The sequence below is a fragment of the Sinocyclocheilus rhinocerous genome, unplaced genomic scaffold (genome assembly GCF_001515625.1).
Source record: "Sinocyclocheilus rhinocerous isolate Xijiao unplaced genomic scaffold, SAMN03320098_v1.1 scaffold832, whole genome shotgun sequence".
NCBI lineage: Eukaryota > Metazoa > Chordata > Actinopteri > Cypriniformes > Cyprinidae > Sinocyclocheilus > Sinocyclocheilus rhinocerous.
This window is the reverse complement of record NW_015641039.1, coordinates 375850-391828: the sequence shown is the minus strand read 5'-3', so window position 1 is coordinate 391828 and position 15979 is coordinate 375850. Positions and strand designations below refer to the sequence as shown.

Here is a 15979-nt window from a genome sequence, read left to right as displayed (position 1 = left end):
CACGTTATGGTCGCGCTCTGTATCGCGCACAGCGGAGTTCCGCCCGATGTGCATGCGCGCACACACACACACACACAAGTGAGTCCACTCCCACTCGTATTTGTAAATATTAAGCCGCAAAACAATTCATATTTAAATATGAATTCTGCGTGTCTCTGTGTTAATGAATGGCGCAGATGAGCGGTTTTGTTTACCACTCGTACTGAAGCGCGCGTGACGGTTGCGGTGATTTTAGCGTCTGCCGTCTCACTAATGCGGACATAAATACATGAACAACATCTCCAGAACTGCTCTGAGAGTCACTTCATGAGCATTTGACAGTTTCATTTGAGTAAAACTATCCTCATATCATATACACACAATAAAGGTATTCATGGCAACCCGTTAAAATAAAAGTTCGGTTTAACTTGAAGACACTGCGGCAGAAATATATTACTATTGTTCAGTAGAATGTACATAATAGGCTACTACTACTACTACTACTAAAATTATTAAAAAATTTGGTTACAATAAAACATAAGGTTGGAAAAAATAAAACATTTCATAGGGCCCTAAACATGTAATTTTTGTTAAACTTTTAGTAAATTGATGTTAAATTGTTTAAGTTTCATGATTTTAATTAATTAGACATGCTTTTTGATTAATAAAATTTAATTTAACCATTAAAAAGGAGTCCAGAAGAATAAAATAAAAACGGAACCTTGGCATGAGGTCTGGAGACAGTGGTTGTCTGGGTCGTCTTATGAATTTCATTACACATTTCTTGCAGTTTTTATTTATTTGTGTTTTTCTCCATCAGGTTGGCAGAGGGCGAGCAGATCCTGACTGGAGGAGTTCTGAACAAACAGAAGAGCCAAGACGACATCATTACTGAGTTTGGAGACTCGTCCTGTTTCACTCTGGCACTGCTAGGGCAAATCTACTGGTATGTTGAGCTTGTTTGGCTACTTACCTTCACCTACTAAAATCAATGACCCTTAGTGAAGATATGAAAATATCTGCTTTGCCATTGTTCCTGAACATTATGTACTTTTTTTCGCAGATAGTCATGTTATCTTATGCTTTGAATGATGCTCCCTCTTGTGGCCTCAGGAGAGAAGCCAAAAGCTTTTCTTCACCCTAACTTAAATTATGCATTTTAAATTCGAATATAATTCAAATTTTGATAATATTTAAGTACTAAATTTGAATTTTGTATTTTAAAATTTTAAAATTTTGACAGCCCTACTAGTGAGAGGCTGTGTTTTTCCTGTACTACATGAGATGTTGGGTGTCGTGGCAATTTTCTATCTCAATAAGGCAAAAGGCAGAAAGTCTTTTGAATATTTATTTCCTGCAAGAAATGGTCAACAGTCATACAGATTGGCTGCAGAGTGCGACCCAGAATTACACTCGGACTCAGAATATCCTAATCAAACCAGGATGCTTCTGTCTTATCCAATCATAATGTGCCCTTTTAAGGTATCCAAATAACTCAAGTATGTTGATGAGGCATTTAGAGAAGAAAGTAACACTCTTTGGCAGAGTAAAGCAAATAATACCTATAAGAATACAATTTAATACCTATAATCATAAAACTTCCCTTACATTGGGAAAATAGCCTCACAGCCTTTGCCCTCTTTGTTCATGTGCTAATAATCAAGAGAACAATCACTTTTGGGGGATGTGGACTTTTCTACACAACTAGGACTAAATTGTCTTGTCTGAGATTGTTGTAGGATGTTGAAGTTGTGGTTTCTGCTCATATTTTTCAGCCTTTTGCATATTTTGGCAGAAAACCAAAAATTTTCAGTGGCTAAAATTTTGATGATTATGCACAAAACTAATGCTCTTTTCTTTGTCCCTGCAGCAAAACAGATCGGTTAGCAAAAGGAGCTGAATGTTACCAAAAAAGCATGAACGAGAACCCTTTCTTATGGTCTCCATTTGAGTCTTTATGTCAAATCGGTGAGTTCATTTGTCGTTATTAATTAGGGTCATCATATGAACCTCATCCAAGCTGTGCAGTTACAAGACTCCCTGAGAAGATATAATGTGATTTTAAACTGTGCTCTTTGTGCTACAGGGGAGAGACCGGATCCAGAGCAGATCTTTAGATTGACCTCCTTGCAGAATTTCAGTGGAGGAGTCGTCCCTCCTCCTTCCATCAGCCCTGCGCACACACCTAGTAACAATATGGGACACCGACAAGTTGACACTGTCCTAATGGAGACCCCACAGGACACTTTGGTATGTCCTTCCTCTGGTTTTTCATGCATTTTGTTGTGTTTTATAGGGAAATGTGTATGAGCATGAACTATATGAGGTATTGTTTGGGGACATATTAAACGTTGTGAATTTGGATTATCTTCTATTTCATATCTTGGCATTGTCATTCATCTCTCTCTAAAGGAGCTAAACCGGCTCAATCTAGAATCTTCTAACTCAAAGTACTCCCTGAATACGGACTCCTCTGTGTCTTACATCGACTCCTCCGTCATCTCGCCAGACTCCGTGCCACTGGGCACTGGTGGCTCACTGTTGTCCAAACAGGTGCAAAACAAACCCAAGAGCGGCCGATGTCTGCTTGGGGGCACGGCCTCACTCAGCCCCCTCACACCAAGGTAATGACCATCAATCACTAAGGCTGTCATACTAGGACTGCACGATTAATCGAATGCGATTGTCATGCGCATCTTGTCAGTAAAGCCGGTTTTGTAATCAGTAGTAAATCTCCATCACGTGCTTTCAGATGGAGCAGCATTTACTACACAGAGCCGTAGTTCACTGACAAGCTACGCAAAATCGCATTCATAATCGCAGACGATATAATCGCGCGATAATGAAATCAAAGAAATCGTTCTGCGATTATGAAAACTGTTTGCATAGCTTCTCAGTGAACTATGGCTCAGTGTAGTAAATGCTGTTCCATCTGAAAGTACGTGAAAATACCACATTTAATAACTTGTTTTTACTCCAAACTCACTTCATAACCTCAGTCAAGTGTTTGAGATGATGTGGCTTCTTACACCGAATAAGGCACGCAACATATTTCATAGTATCCTAAGGAGTGATAAAGGCTATGTCGATTAGCATTGCATTATTGTATACTTTATTATAATAAACATTATAATAAAACAAACTCCGATAAACCATATATTGTCGTAGTCGTGTGTTTATTAGTCACGTTGAATTAATGAAAGCAGTTAAATCTTCTGTTTATTCAGCAACTGCTATTGGGATTTCCTGGAGTTCTTCTGCGCGGCGAATTTGGAGTTTCAGCGCGAGAGCGCCCTCTGGCCTTTGGATGGAGATTTACTACTGATCACAGAACCGTGCTTCACTGAAAGATACGCATGACAATCGCAGCTTCTGCCTAATCGCGATTTATCGCCTTTGCGATTTAATTTCGATTAATCGTGCAGCCCTAACTCACACTTATCAATGCATGAGACTTTCTTAATATGATTCCAAGTACTTTTTTTATTGATTCCCATTATGGATGTGATGATTTGGCTCTTATGTTTCCATTCTAGTAATCTATCTATTTAAAATTGTGTAGTTTTGGAATTTTGCCTCTGGAGCCGAGCCCTGGAGACCCATCGTACCTGCAGAATTACAGTCACAGTGGAAGTGGGATGGAACCACCTCCTCCGCCTGGCCCTCCAAAGAAGGTAAGCCTTCTTTATTTCTTGCAGCTTGCTATTAAAGTACTCTTACGGGACTTGTGTTTTTGAGGGGCTGTGCTCTACGCTTTTGTATAATTGTAGTTTTTCTTTAAAATATTGTAACATTAGCCAAAGTTTATTTCACCAGAAAAGAGAGTAATGTAGTTTAGGTTTTACACCCTTTTTGTACACCCGTTTTTATTACTGTAACATTAAGACTATGTATGTGAAGGACCTTTTTTTTGTTTGAGTTAATTTCAGCAGAGTGGGACAGGTTTCTATTACAAAAAAGGTATTGATGTGTACTTTGTATATAAATGATTTTGCAGTTTATTTTTCTTTATATTGTCTGGGTTAGTATTCACATTTAATTAAATGTGTTATGGTTCTTTGTAATTAATTGTGACATTTACTAACAAGAAAATTGTCTCTTGTCATTGTTTTCAGTGTAGTACATTGAACTCTTGTTCCAAAAGAGTGTGAAAAATGCTTTCTGTGTCCCATTTATAATACAAAATCTGCCCAAATTAAATCTTCAAAATTGTAAGACTTTGTAAAAACCAAAAATTGTGTTTTTACTAGACCGAAATAATCTTTATATAATCAAACTGTAAATGATAAATAATGTATGAATTTTCTGTCTTTTTTTTTTTTTTTTTTCATTTCAGGCCATCAGTAGAATCAGCCAAGTGGGGACAAAGTCAGTGTTTGCACAGAGTGGCAACAGCAGAGAGGTCATTCCAAACCCTTTCAACCTAACTCAGACCACTGCCCCACAGACTAGGTACATGCCAATATATATATATATATATATATATACACATATACAGGCAACTCATGGCAATGATAATGGCTTCTTATAACAACTCTTTCTGCTTTGTAGTTCTACACCACAAGTGCTGAGCCCAACCATTGCTGCTCCCCCAAATGTGCAGCCACGGCGGAGCTCAAGACTCTTCACCAGTGCCAGCTCCACTGCGAAGGTACTGTTTTTTACACATGCAAGTTTATGCATACACTTGTAAGATTTTCCAAAAAAATCCTCAACCACTCTTTAGAGAAAGTTTTATCAACACTCTTAATGATGGAATTGAACAGGAGAACAGTAAGAAGCTGAAAATGAAGTTCCCCACCAAGATTCCTAACCGAAAGACAAAAACGAAAATGGGTAAGGGAGGAATCACCCCATCTAACCTGAATGAGAGCATAGAGATCCTCAAACTCGATTCTTCTATATCGGAGGGAAAAGGCAACATCAGCTCACCACAGTTCCAGGCTTTTAATCTACAAAAGGCTGCTGCAGGTATTTGCGATTTGTTAAAATAAGTAATAAAAAAAAAATAAATGCAATCAACACATTTGCAGTATTTATACATTATTTATCCGTGCTCCACCAAAACTTCAGCAAAACTGTGAAGCAGATTCTTGAAATTGTTTCCTCTGTTTTATTCAGATGGGCTGATGACGTTGATGCGGGATATTGGGAGGGGCTATCTAGCTCTCTGCTCTTATAACTGCAGAGAGGCCATTAACATCTTGAGTCAGCTGCCTTCACACCACTACAACACAGGCTGGGTGTTGGGTCAGATTGGACGAGCTCACTTTGAAGTGGCTGAATACATGCAGGTGAGTCGGGCTGCTGAAATCAGACGACAGCAGTTTTTGAAGGCATTGAAGAAATTATCAATGGTAGAAAATGGTGACAAATAATAATTCAAACAGTGAATTGCAGAAAAGAGAATCAAGACTGAATTTTTGTGTCTGTTTAACCAGGCGGAGAGGATTTTCTCAGAAGTCCGGCGTATTGAGAGCTATCGAGTGGAAGGTATGGAGATCTATTCCACAACACTCTGGCATTTACAGAAGGATGTGGCGCTTTCCGCCCTATCTAAAGATCTCACTGACATGGACAAAAACTCGCCAGAGGTAAGTCTCTCAGAGTAATATAGCAAAGCAGCAAATTTAGCATTTGAATGCTTTTTCTCATGGCTTATTTCTTCCTCTCTCTGTGTACAGCCCTGGTGTGTAGCTGGTAACTGTTTCAGCTTACAGCGGGAACATGACATAGCCATTAAGTTCTTCACACGGGCCATCCAAGTGGACCCCAGCTTTGCATACGCATACACACTATTAGGGCATGAACTAGTTCTCACCGAGGAGCTGGAGAAAGCCCTGGGCTGCTTCCGCAATGCTATACGCCTCAATAAACGTCACTACAATGCCTGGTACGGTTCAGACTCTACTCTTTGGCTTTGGAAATGAGACACTATTTTAGATTAAACCAGAAAATTGTAAAATGAAACGGTTCATTTTATATTGTCAGTGTTAGTTTAAATGATGAAAACCATCTGCCATTTAGGCTCATTGTTTCTGTCTGTTACGCTAGGTACGGCTTGGGAATGATTTACTACAAGCAGGAGAAATTTAACCTAGCTGAGATTCATTTCAAGAAGGCTTTGAGCATCAATCCTCAGAGCTCTGTGCTGCTTTGTCATATTGGAGTGGTAAGTAAAACTAATGTAGAGAAAATAGTGTTAATCTAAAGTGATGCAACCCACACACACTCATTTCGTAGGTAAACAACAGTGCAAGTTTGTTACTTGACCTTATTTTTTTTATTTTTAGTTTAAACATTTTTTTGAGTTTGGTAATACCAGACTAGCATATATGTACTTGTTTGTTATACATAAATAGGTAAAAAAAAACATGGTGACGACTGTTCGAATTTGTTGCATTGCTACATCTTCATATCCTTTCTCATGTGCTCCATATCAGGTTCAACATGCTTTGAAGAAATCAGACCATGCACTGGAGACCCTCAACAGAGCCATTAGCATCGACCCCAAGAACCCGCTATGCAAATTCCATAGGGCCTCTATTCTCTTTGCCAATGAAAAGTACAAGGTACTCCCCAACTTGTACCATGACATTAACATCAGTCAGTCAAGATTCAGCATTTTTTTCAGGGTTTCTGCAAAAAGTCTTAACTCGTGCTTTCACAAATTAAGGCCTCAAAAGGTCTTAAATTGCAGCAGAAAGTCTTAAAGTCATAGCATTAAATGTTGCTTGCAAAGTAACAAAATTAACATCTTCCTCAGTATTTTTGTTTTGTTTTCAAATACAAATGTCTAAATACATTTACTTGAGATGCAAATTAAAGATATAAAGTCTGTTGAATTGAATGAGTTTATGCTTAAAACAAGAACAAATATCTTGATTTAAGAATGTTTGGACATTTGTACTGGAAAACAAGACAAGAATACAGAGGAAGAACATCACTTTTTGCAGTATGATCAGAAGGTAAAGGTAAAGATTTTCATATTCTGGTGGTTTAGAGCAGAGTTAATCAGTTCTGTTCGAAATTTATTGAATTTTCCTAAATGTATCTTCATAAAACCTGCAAAAACCCTCCTTGGGAAAGTCAAATTACTAATTTATTCTTTACAGGCGGCTCTGCAGGAGCTTGAAGAGCTGAAACAAATAGTGCCCAAAGAGTCCCTTGTTTACTTCTTAATAGGAAAGGTACTCATACAACTCAGTTGTTTAATTGCATATATTTTATATAAAATAGATCTTTTAATAAAAATATATATATATATTCATCATCTGTATAGGTCTATAAGAAGCTTGGCCAGACTCATCTGGCACTAATGAACTTCTCTTGGGCCATGGACTTGGACCCTAAAGGGGCCAATAATCAGATCAAAGAGGCCATAGATAAGCGATACCTCCCAGATGATGACGAACCTGTCACTCCTGATGATTATCCCTACTACTCAAGTAAGTCTACTACCAAGTGAGCCATTTAAGTGGTGCTGTGTGCACTATGTAATGTTGTTTGTTGCTCTCAGCAGCGGAGGTGGAGGAGTCACAGGAGAGCAGTATGACGGACGCTGATGACACACAGCTCCACACCACGGAGAGCGATGAGGTTCTGTAGCCCCCGACACCTCTCTGGACTTTGAAATAATGCCAATTTGGGGGCTACTTTAAGACTCCAGCTCTGAAAAAGGAGGAAGAAGAAAAAAGGAAAACAAACTGCTGCTAATAACAGTACCTCCTCATGTCTCTCGTTTTATTTTTATCATTCGTTCTTGCCTTTTTCCACCCCCGTGTCATCATGCCTTAGAGGTCTCTCATCGGTCTGATCTTCTGGTGCTGTCTCATCCTTCATCGTCACTGGCAGGCTTCCTTTATCGCAGACTGAATTCAAGTTCTGCCTGAGCTCAAATTGCCCAGATTTGCCAATGACTCCACTGTCTCCTCCACAAGTTAATTGTCAGTTTAAGACTCAAAAAAAGAACCACAGACATTCATGGATGTTCTTGTCTTAATGCTTAGGCCTTTTATGTTATTTTATCAGCATTTACTCTGAATAAAGACGTGTGTAAGAGTTGGTAGTCCTTTGATTCCTCTCCCCTCCCTTTTTCATCATGAAACATAATTTCATTCTGCCCACATAAAAAAAAAGAAAAAGTGTTTGGCATAAGAGATTCGATGTAAACTGCATATCTTCTATCAGATTACCATCTGTTTAGAAGAACAATGTTTTTGAAAGTAACTAGAAAGTATCAGTTCTGGATGATGCAGATCTTTTTTTCACCAGATTTGAAAACTTGTGTAGGAGTGATGCTCAAGAAGCACTTATGTTTAAAAAAAAAAGTTGTCTTGATCGGAACAATTTGCCACTCTCACACTCATCTGTTTTGCTCTTATCTACCTTCAAAACATCTGAATCCATGTTTTTTGCCCAGCTGCAAGACACTGATTAGAGAACTGTTGATTAAATGATAAGCGTATGGGTGGGGTGGTTTCTTTGACACACATTAGTCTGTTTAGGAAACCAGACCAGTGTCCAAATTAACAACACTATTTTATGGCACAGTGACCAGTGGTCAGACTTCTTGAGACAATTTTCTGAAATGTTGGTGCTGTTGAGGACAATACTGATGAACATAGAAAATGTGCACAAATGGATTTTATTTTACCAGAACATGTTTATTATTATAAAATGTTTTTGATCTCTGCTAAATGCTTCTTATTGTACATTTTAAGGAAATCGAATAAACAACTTTGACTGAAAGTTCTGATGTGGTCATTGAAGGAAAACTCGAATCCTAATACGTTCTAGTACGTTGCTTCACACTTGTTTTTTTTCTTCTTAAACACTATCACTATATTTCTACGTTAATAGGTTCGTAAAATTACCATGGTTTACACCAAAATGCCATGATGGCTACAGTTATTGATGCTAATGTAAGATATAATAAATATTGCTTCAGTGGACAATTAAAGAAGGTTTCAGCGCTGGTAACGTGATTATGAATGTCTAATAATTATCATTTATTTCCATAGAGGAGCGTTGACATTTATAAAATCTTGCGAGAATGACAACAGCTAACAAAGATACTGTGATATTAAGATTTATAACAGGCCTGATGTAAGTTCAAACGTAACAGTGTGTTTGGTACATATGTTTTTAACAGACAATACCATCTATCAAATAAACAAAAATCAACTCTAGCAAAGTTACAGTCTTTTACTTTCACTCGTAAGCCCATCTCTTGCTAAAAACATATAAACCAACCAATCAGCGGCCGCCTTTCCGCCCGCTGACCAATCACAGGTTGAAATGAGGCGGTACTTCCGACTCAAGTCTGGTTGATCTGTGCAGGTAAGTGGACGTGAATTCTCTACTCTGTCATATAAAATATACTTATTTTTGCTATTTTCGTATGGACAAAATACTGTTTCCAACGTTAAATGTTGAATAAGATATAGAGGAAAACAATGTTTCGTTTTTCCTCTCATTCAGTGAGTGGTAGACATTATGACAAAGTAATTTCATCCCGGAGATTGCAGTCAACAGGCCAAAAATTTTTTGGGCACAAAATAAATCTCTCAGTCTGTCAGAATTAACCTCCAGATAAAATTAGAGCTACTGCAAAATTGTCATGTTTCCTGTAGTTACAAGTGAGAATGTCCGCTAAAAAATTACACTGAATTCGTCTTGAAGATGTGAGTGGGGATGAAAGAAAGGCTGTAATACAGCAGAGACTATCAGCTGATGATGTTAGCATGCTAAACCTACAGTCAACGGGCCTATGAGTACATGAAATTAATATTGGACTCTATTAAAGAACGTATCCAATTAATAGCATATGTAAAATTCTTGTTCATAATATCTATTAATTGTTTTCTATACCGGTTTTTTATTACATTGGAATGGATTACATGTGGTTGTGTTTCAAAACCTAGTGAGCTGCCTACTTGGACAGCATTTGGAACGCGCGTTTGGCGACAGAAATGCTGTCTAGGTAGGCAGCTTGCGTGCTTTTGAAACAGTCCGTAACTCCATCATCTGCCTTTAGAAGCGCAGTTGCTAAAGCGCTGTTTGTTTTGGATTTGACTTTTTATTAGTCTTTTTTCCCCCCCTTAATTTGTTTACATTTCATTGATTTATTAAGTTTAATTAACTTACTTGCTTATATATGTTTAATATCTCTTGATATTGTTTTCCCTAGATCTGATAGTGACAGGTTAAAGACATGATACGTAGCTCTGTTTTATGTAACGAATTAGTTGTGATATTTAAACTTTAAAATATAAAGTTATATCAAAGAGTGATTAAAATGTAAAACACCTGGCCAAAGTTAATTTGCGTAATTCAGACTTAACATTTTAAAAATTTGTGTCTTTAACATTTTTTGTATAAATGCAAATGCTAACAGTCTTTTTAATTTGTTTTACAGACTGCAGGTTGAACCACTGTCTTGTTCGTTTTGGAGTTTGCAAATTACATTTGGATTAATAATGGAGGCTACAGTAAACCAGATTAGACTGAAACCAGTCATCTCTAAGGTCTGACACTCTTTTAAGTCATATGTGTATTTACATCTGTTTTAATACATTCACATGTAATATTTTAAGGGGATGTACTTGCAGTATATATAGAATAAGTAGAAAAAAGGTTCAGCTAAATAAGTGCTGCAGAAAGGTAGTTAAAAAAAGAAAAGAAAGAGTATTCCCCTTTTAAACCGTAGATGGTGCTGTCGTTTTGTTTATGAGGGCCTCTAGAAACAGGAAGCTTAACTAGGTTTCATAATTTCTAACCTATTGTGATAAAAGCTGTTTTAAGCTAGAAATGTATTCTGTTACCTGTCCAAATATAATTGTTCACTTTTTGCCCTTTTCTTTTGTCTTTCTGCCTGCTTGTAACTAATACCACTACAGTACAAATCTTGCATTTAAGTTGAGCTTGCATGCAGGGGTCAAGGATAGCATTTATTTTAATTCATAGCAATTCAGAGCAATGCCATCTGAATTCTTTAGTGTTTTTTTTTTTTTTCGGTCATGTTCCACTTAATTTAGTATGATTTTCTCGAACACTTCCTGTCTTTCGGTCATTTTTAGAGAAGCTTGAGTTCCCTCTACTGGTACAACATTTATTTTGGAGCTTCTTTCTAGAAACATGCAACACTGGCCAGGGCTCTAGGTACTATACGTTTCATCCATATGTTATACTATGTTATTTTGTTAATCCCTAAACATTTTACTTACGGTCAAATTAATATTTTTGACTCTTCGACTAAATTATACGTCCATTTAAGTAGGATTTTTGGTGGTACAGGAAATGTACGTCTAACTGTGGCGCCCCCTATTGTCCTGACGCATTGTGACAGGAAGCCTTGCGCCTCTAGCGGCCGGTCAGAGTAGGGCGTCTCTCTCCCGCAACTGCGCCGCTCCGCTTCTTTCTGTTTGTCAGACTCGCAATCCGAGGGAGAGGAGCGAGCCGCCATTTTCCGAGCTCGTCGCTTCCCCCTCGAACGACAACAATAAAAAACGGACAAAACCGGGGTTTTCTCAGCCGAAATCGAGCACGAAGACATTTCGGAGAAAGAGAGAAGGGATTGCGCTCAAAGAACGACCAGAAAAGGGATACATTTCACTGTTTTTTCGCGGCTTTTGTCGGGGGCGATTGAAAAACAGCCGTCTGGGCTCCTATAGCTCGACTGCCCCCGTTTCTTTCGCCCATTTCGTGATCCCTAAACGCAGCCCGGAGGAGTGGGAGGAGGAAAAGGAGGGGGTTACCGAACACCGGAGCGCGCGAGAGGCCCGGGATTTTTCCACCTGAACGTGCAACAGCGGAATCTGCATCTGGATAATTGCTTCTACCTGTCAGTTATTACTACTATATTTCTTAAGCGTGGGGATTTATTACATACATTTTCCCCGGAATCCGCTCCTCATCACGTGGTAGGTTCCTCCTGTTCTCTTTGTTAGTTTTAAACTCGGTAGCGTGAGGGAACTTCAGACCTTTTTAACGCATTTACGCACTTAAATCAACGCGCGGTGAAATAGCGCACGTTAACTTCACAAATGCGGCTCCGATCAGACGCTTTTCGCTCTCCGTAGTTATTTTCCACGGTTTGTTCTGGTTAAACCCGTGAAGTAGGCGGCGTTGAAAGCCAGACCATCAAGGTTGCAAAATCAGCCCGATTAGCACAGACATAATTATACGTGTCAACTTTACGAAAGCACGTAGTTGGTAATCAAGCATAAGGCAAGTTCGTTCACTCGGGGGCTTTACATTTAGTAGGTTAAACGCGTGCAGTATGAGTGTGTGTGAGAGCACGGGGTGGGTGCGCAGTATATGTCTGCTGCATCTAGATCAGTAGGGTTTCGTTTGTGCTGGTACGAATCGTATGCATTACTGTATCAGTTATTGGATGTTGTCCCAGGTCTATGCATCACATGGATTTTCAGTAATGCAGATTAATTATAACACAGTCAACATTGGGGCCAAAAATATGTGGGAAGGAAATGTTATTCTAATATCTTCTAAAGAAAATTAAGGGACAAATTTGATTTCCGGTATCTGTTCAGTACTGAATATACGCATGTTTATGCAAAAATGATGCAATCGGGTGGTAAACAGTTACAACTTTTGAATTAAGCCTGGACACGGGGAGTTTTCCATAACTAGCTGCATTACATAATATTTGGTTGTTTTTCCCCTCCTCGTTGTGTCTTCGCCCCGCCGAACCGGATTGACGTCGCGAGAGAATTTTTATTAGAACCTCCTCGCGCCGCGCAACATTAGGCTGCGTCTCGAAACGATCGTAATAATGTACAAAAATGCTGTTTTCGCACGCATCACGCCAGCTTTTGAAACGCAGCCAACGTTTTTTTATGGCCTTAAAATCGCCCTAACCCTTGTTTTCCGTATAATCTGCGGGTGTATTTACATTAAGCTCAGTATCTTGCCTGGTTGTGGACAGCAGAGGGCTTTAAGTGTAATAGAACATTAACCTGCACAACCTGTGGTTAGTGTAACGCGCTGTACTTTTCCATTATATAATGTGTTACGTTGCATATTTTTCGCAGCACTCGCTTGATCTCAGGTCTCAAATGTAACAGGTTCCGCATGTGTACGTGATGTTTATGGTTTAAAGAGACATCCTTTATGTTTTGCTCCTTAATTAATGACGCGATTCTTTTATGTTTTTAAAGGGAAATTTGACGTGTGTACCTTGATCTGTTTAGCCCTTTATATGACGTTCAGATACATTACATATTGTCTGTCCCATAAGTCATTGGCTGTAATTTATTAAATGGAGGCCTATTTGTCTTTCTGAAACCTTGTTGTTCCCAGATGGGGTTGAACATAGGGGTGGGTGATAAGGCAAATATATCATATCAGGATTTTTTGTTTTTCAGGAAAATCACGATTTTATCATGATTCTTTGTCATGTTGGTTTTACTATTTTGCAGGTTGTCTGAGCAGTACAACCAAACTAATTTCCCTATTTTAAAAACAAAGCCTTATATGGTAACAAAATATAAAATAAAAAAGAATGGCAGACATTTAGTCCAAAGTGGACGAAGATAAAAATCTTTGTCATTATTTTATAATTGTTATTAAAAAAATAAGAACAAAGATACACATTACAAATAAACAAGATACAACAAATAAAACAAATAGTGCTTTATTTTCCAGGTACAGTAGGTGTATTTAACAGTAGCATTCAAGAAATTGAATGAACAAATATAATAAATTAAATACTATATATACTTCACTATATAAATGATTCATTGATTCTTATTAAAGCAACTGTATTAAAGTTCTACAGTCAAGAGCAGTGAGTGATTTTTCTCTTTGTGTTTTGTTGTTTTATTAACATTAAAGGAATAGTTCACCCAGAATGAAAATTCTGTCTTCATTTACTCACTCTCAGGTTGTTTTAAATCTGAATGAGGTTTTTCTTCTGTTGAACATAAAAGCTATTTTAAAGAATGTGGGTAACCAAACAGTTGCTGGTCTCCAGTGACTTCAATAGTATTTTTTTCCTACTATCAAAGTCAGTGGGGACCAGCAACTGTTTGGTTACCCACATTCTTTAAAATATCTTCTTTTGTGTTCAGCACAAGAAAGAAATTAATACAGGTTTGCGACAACATGAGAGTGAGCAAATACTGACAGAATTGTAATTTTTGGGTGAACTATCCCTTTAATGACAAGCAGCAGCATGTTTAGTGCAATTAGTCTGCTGTCACTTTAAGACATGCACACATCAGTTTTTCTCTCAACTGTTTACTTACACTTCAAACATAACCAGTTGTGTTTATATGTAAACCTTGTGTGTTTTTGACCGTATTAGCGCAGTCAGACATGAAAGATAACGTAGTCCAGTAATCAGGTGCTGTTTGACAGACTTTTTAGTGTGTGACTTGTTGCGAATAAGTGCAGTGTCCCGTGAGTGTAACTCTACCGCTGAGTTAACAATTGATGTGAATAGGGTTGGGTACCAATACGGCACCGGTACCTATATAACCGGTATGTACTAGAACCGAATCAGAACGCAGATTTCGGTGCCATGCCTGAGCAATCGATTGAAATATTTGTCCTCTGGTTCTCCGAAACGGACGTAAGAAGCATCATCACCGGCACCGCACGTGAAAAATAATTTCCCGACTGAGAAAATGCATGTGAACTCAAGTCGGAAAGCTCTAATAATAAAATCCAACAAATCTTTGTAGTGACATGAGTGTCCATGTTTTCACATTCCGACTTAAAAGCACAACTCGGGAAATGAGAGCATCCAAGGAGCGCGTGAATGCAGTAATTACACTTGCTCTGATGGCAGCAGGGAGCCTTCCGTTAACTAAGCTAAACATGCTTAAATTACAATGCCTAAAGCTAACGTTAAACCTCCCTTGTATTCACATTTCTAAACCTGTTGTCCAACATAAGAGAACATTATAAACTTTTTACTCCACAACACCAGTCAAATGCTTCCTTTTGTGATCTGATGTGGCTTCTTGTCACAGAATGAGGCAGAAAATATGTTCCATAGGCTACTTTAAAAATAATACAAAGATTAGCAATGGATTATAAATATACTTAATTATTATAAAATACCAGAGATGGCTTAAATAACACAGAGAAACTATATTGTCGCAGTCGAGTGTTTGTCTTTGTTTTATCATTCAAAATGTTTATATGTTCTTTTTACTCAGTTACAGCCATTATAGAGATGCCTTTGTCCATATAAGGGATTTCATGAAGGGTCATGAGTTCTGCTACTTCTGTGACTGGATATGTGGATTTTTTGTGCGAGGGCGCCCTCTAGCGTCCAGTATAAATGAAACAGACGTGTTTATAGTGCTAATGGCCAATCCATCATTTTTTGGGGATATTTTATTTATTTATTTTTAATAAGTATCGGTTTAGGCACCGGAACCATTTTAAAAGTATCGATTTGGCACCGGTATCGAAAAAACCCAAACGATACCCAACCCTACAGGGCTCTACAGTGCTACCATTTCAGTCGCATTTGCAAATGAAAACTACTGCGTGCGACTATGAAAATTTTTTTAGGAGCACCAGTGCGACTGACCAGATCATCATCATATTTGTGATTGCGTTCAGGGGAGCTTCAATGGTTTCTACGTGTTTTTGCAGCATTGAGTAATGTATCACAGACATATCTCACGAATCCTTTCATAAGCAAAGTGTAGACAGGGTGTAAATAAGAGATTCATTGCGCAGTGTAGAGAGCTTCGTTGATTATAAATGTGAGATCGCGATGAACTAAGATGAGTGACGGCTTTTAATTATTTTTAAGGGAGTTTGTAAATGTGATAACTGATTTAATACAATACAATTCAACAAACAAGAAGTTAATATTAAGTGACTTACACTGTCTGACTATAACACTATTGTCTGATTTTGCTCTATTTCGTCGTCGAAAATAGTTTAAAACAAAGACACAGCGGAGCCGCTGCGCATCTCCATTCAAACACAGCGGTGTCTCGTTTATGAATGAACG

The 15979-nt window shown here is 38.2% G+C and overlaps 2 protein-coding genes across 3 annotated transcripts in view; both read left to right on the top strand.

Annotated features, from left to right (window-relative positions):
* Positions 1–8043, top strand: part of LOC107754304 (cell division cycle protein 27 homolog) — a 13112-nt gene extending 5069 nt beyond the window's left edge. Inside the window, exons 4-19 of one of the 2 annotated variants that reach the window (XM_016570699.1) lie at positions 800–925; positions 1850–1947; positions 2066–2229; positions 2392–2603; positions 3542–3653; positions 4316–4431; positions 4531–4630; positions 4746–4950; positions 5101–5273; positions 5421–5573; positions 5664–5872; positions 6034–6151; positions 6423–6551; positions 7095–7169; positions 7262–7427; positions 7502–8043. In XM_016570699.1, coding sequence (XP_016426185.1) covers positions 800–925; positions 1850–1947; positions 2066–2229; positions 2392–2603; positions 3542–3653; positions 4316–4431; positions 4531–4630; positions 4746–4950; positions 5101–5273; positions 5421–5573; positions 5664–5872; positions 6034–6151; positions 6423–6551; positions 7095–7169; positions 7262–7427; positions 7502–7587 — 2242 coding nt within the window. In that variant the 3' untranslated portion in view covers positions 7588–8043. Of the gene's footprint in view, positions 1–799; positions 926–1849; positions 1948–2065; positions 2230–2391; positions 2604–3541; positions 3654–4315; positions 4432–4530; positions 4631–4745; positions 4951–5100; positions 5274–5420; positions 5574–5663; positions 5873–6033; positions 6152–6422; positions 6552–7094; positions 7170–7261; positions 7428–7498 lie in introns of both variants that reach the window. The other variant, XM_016570698.1, reaches the window with a different exon arrangement.
* A 3239-nt stretch (positions 8044–11282) lies between these two features.
* LOC107754301 (KAT8 regulatory NSL complex subunit 1-like) overlaps positions 11283–15979 on the top strand; it is a 98718-nt gene continuing 94021 nt past the window's right edge. Inside the window, exon 1 of the mRNA XM_016570689.1 lies at positions 11283–11903. The gene's annotated coding sequence lies outside the window, so the exon portion shown is untranslated. The remainder of the gene's footprint in view (positions 11904–15979) is intronic.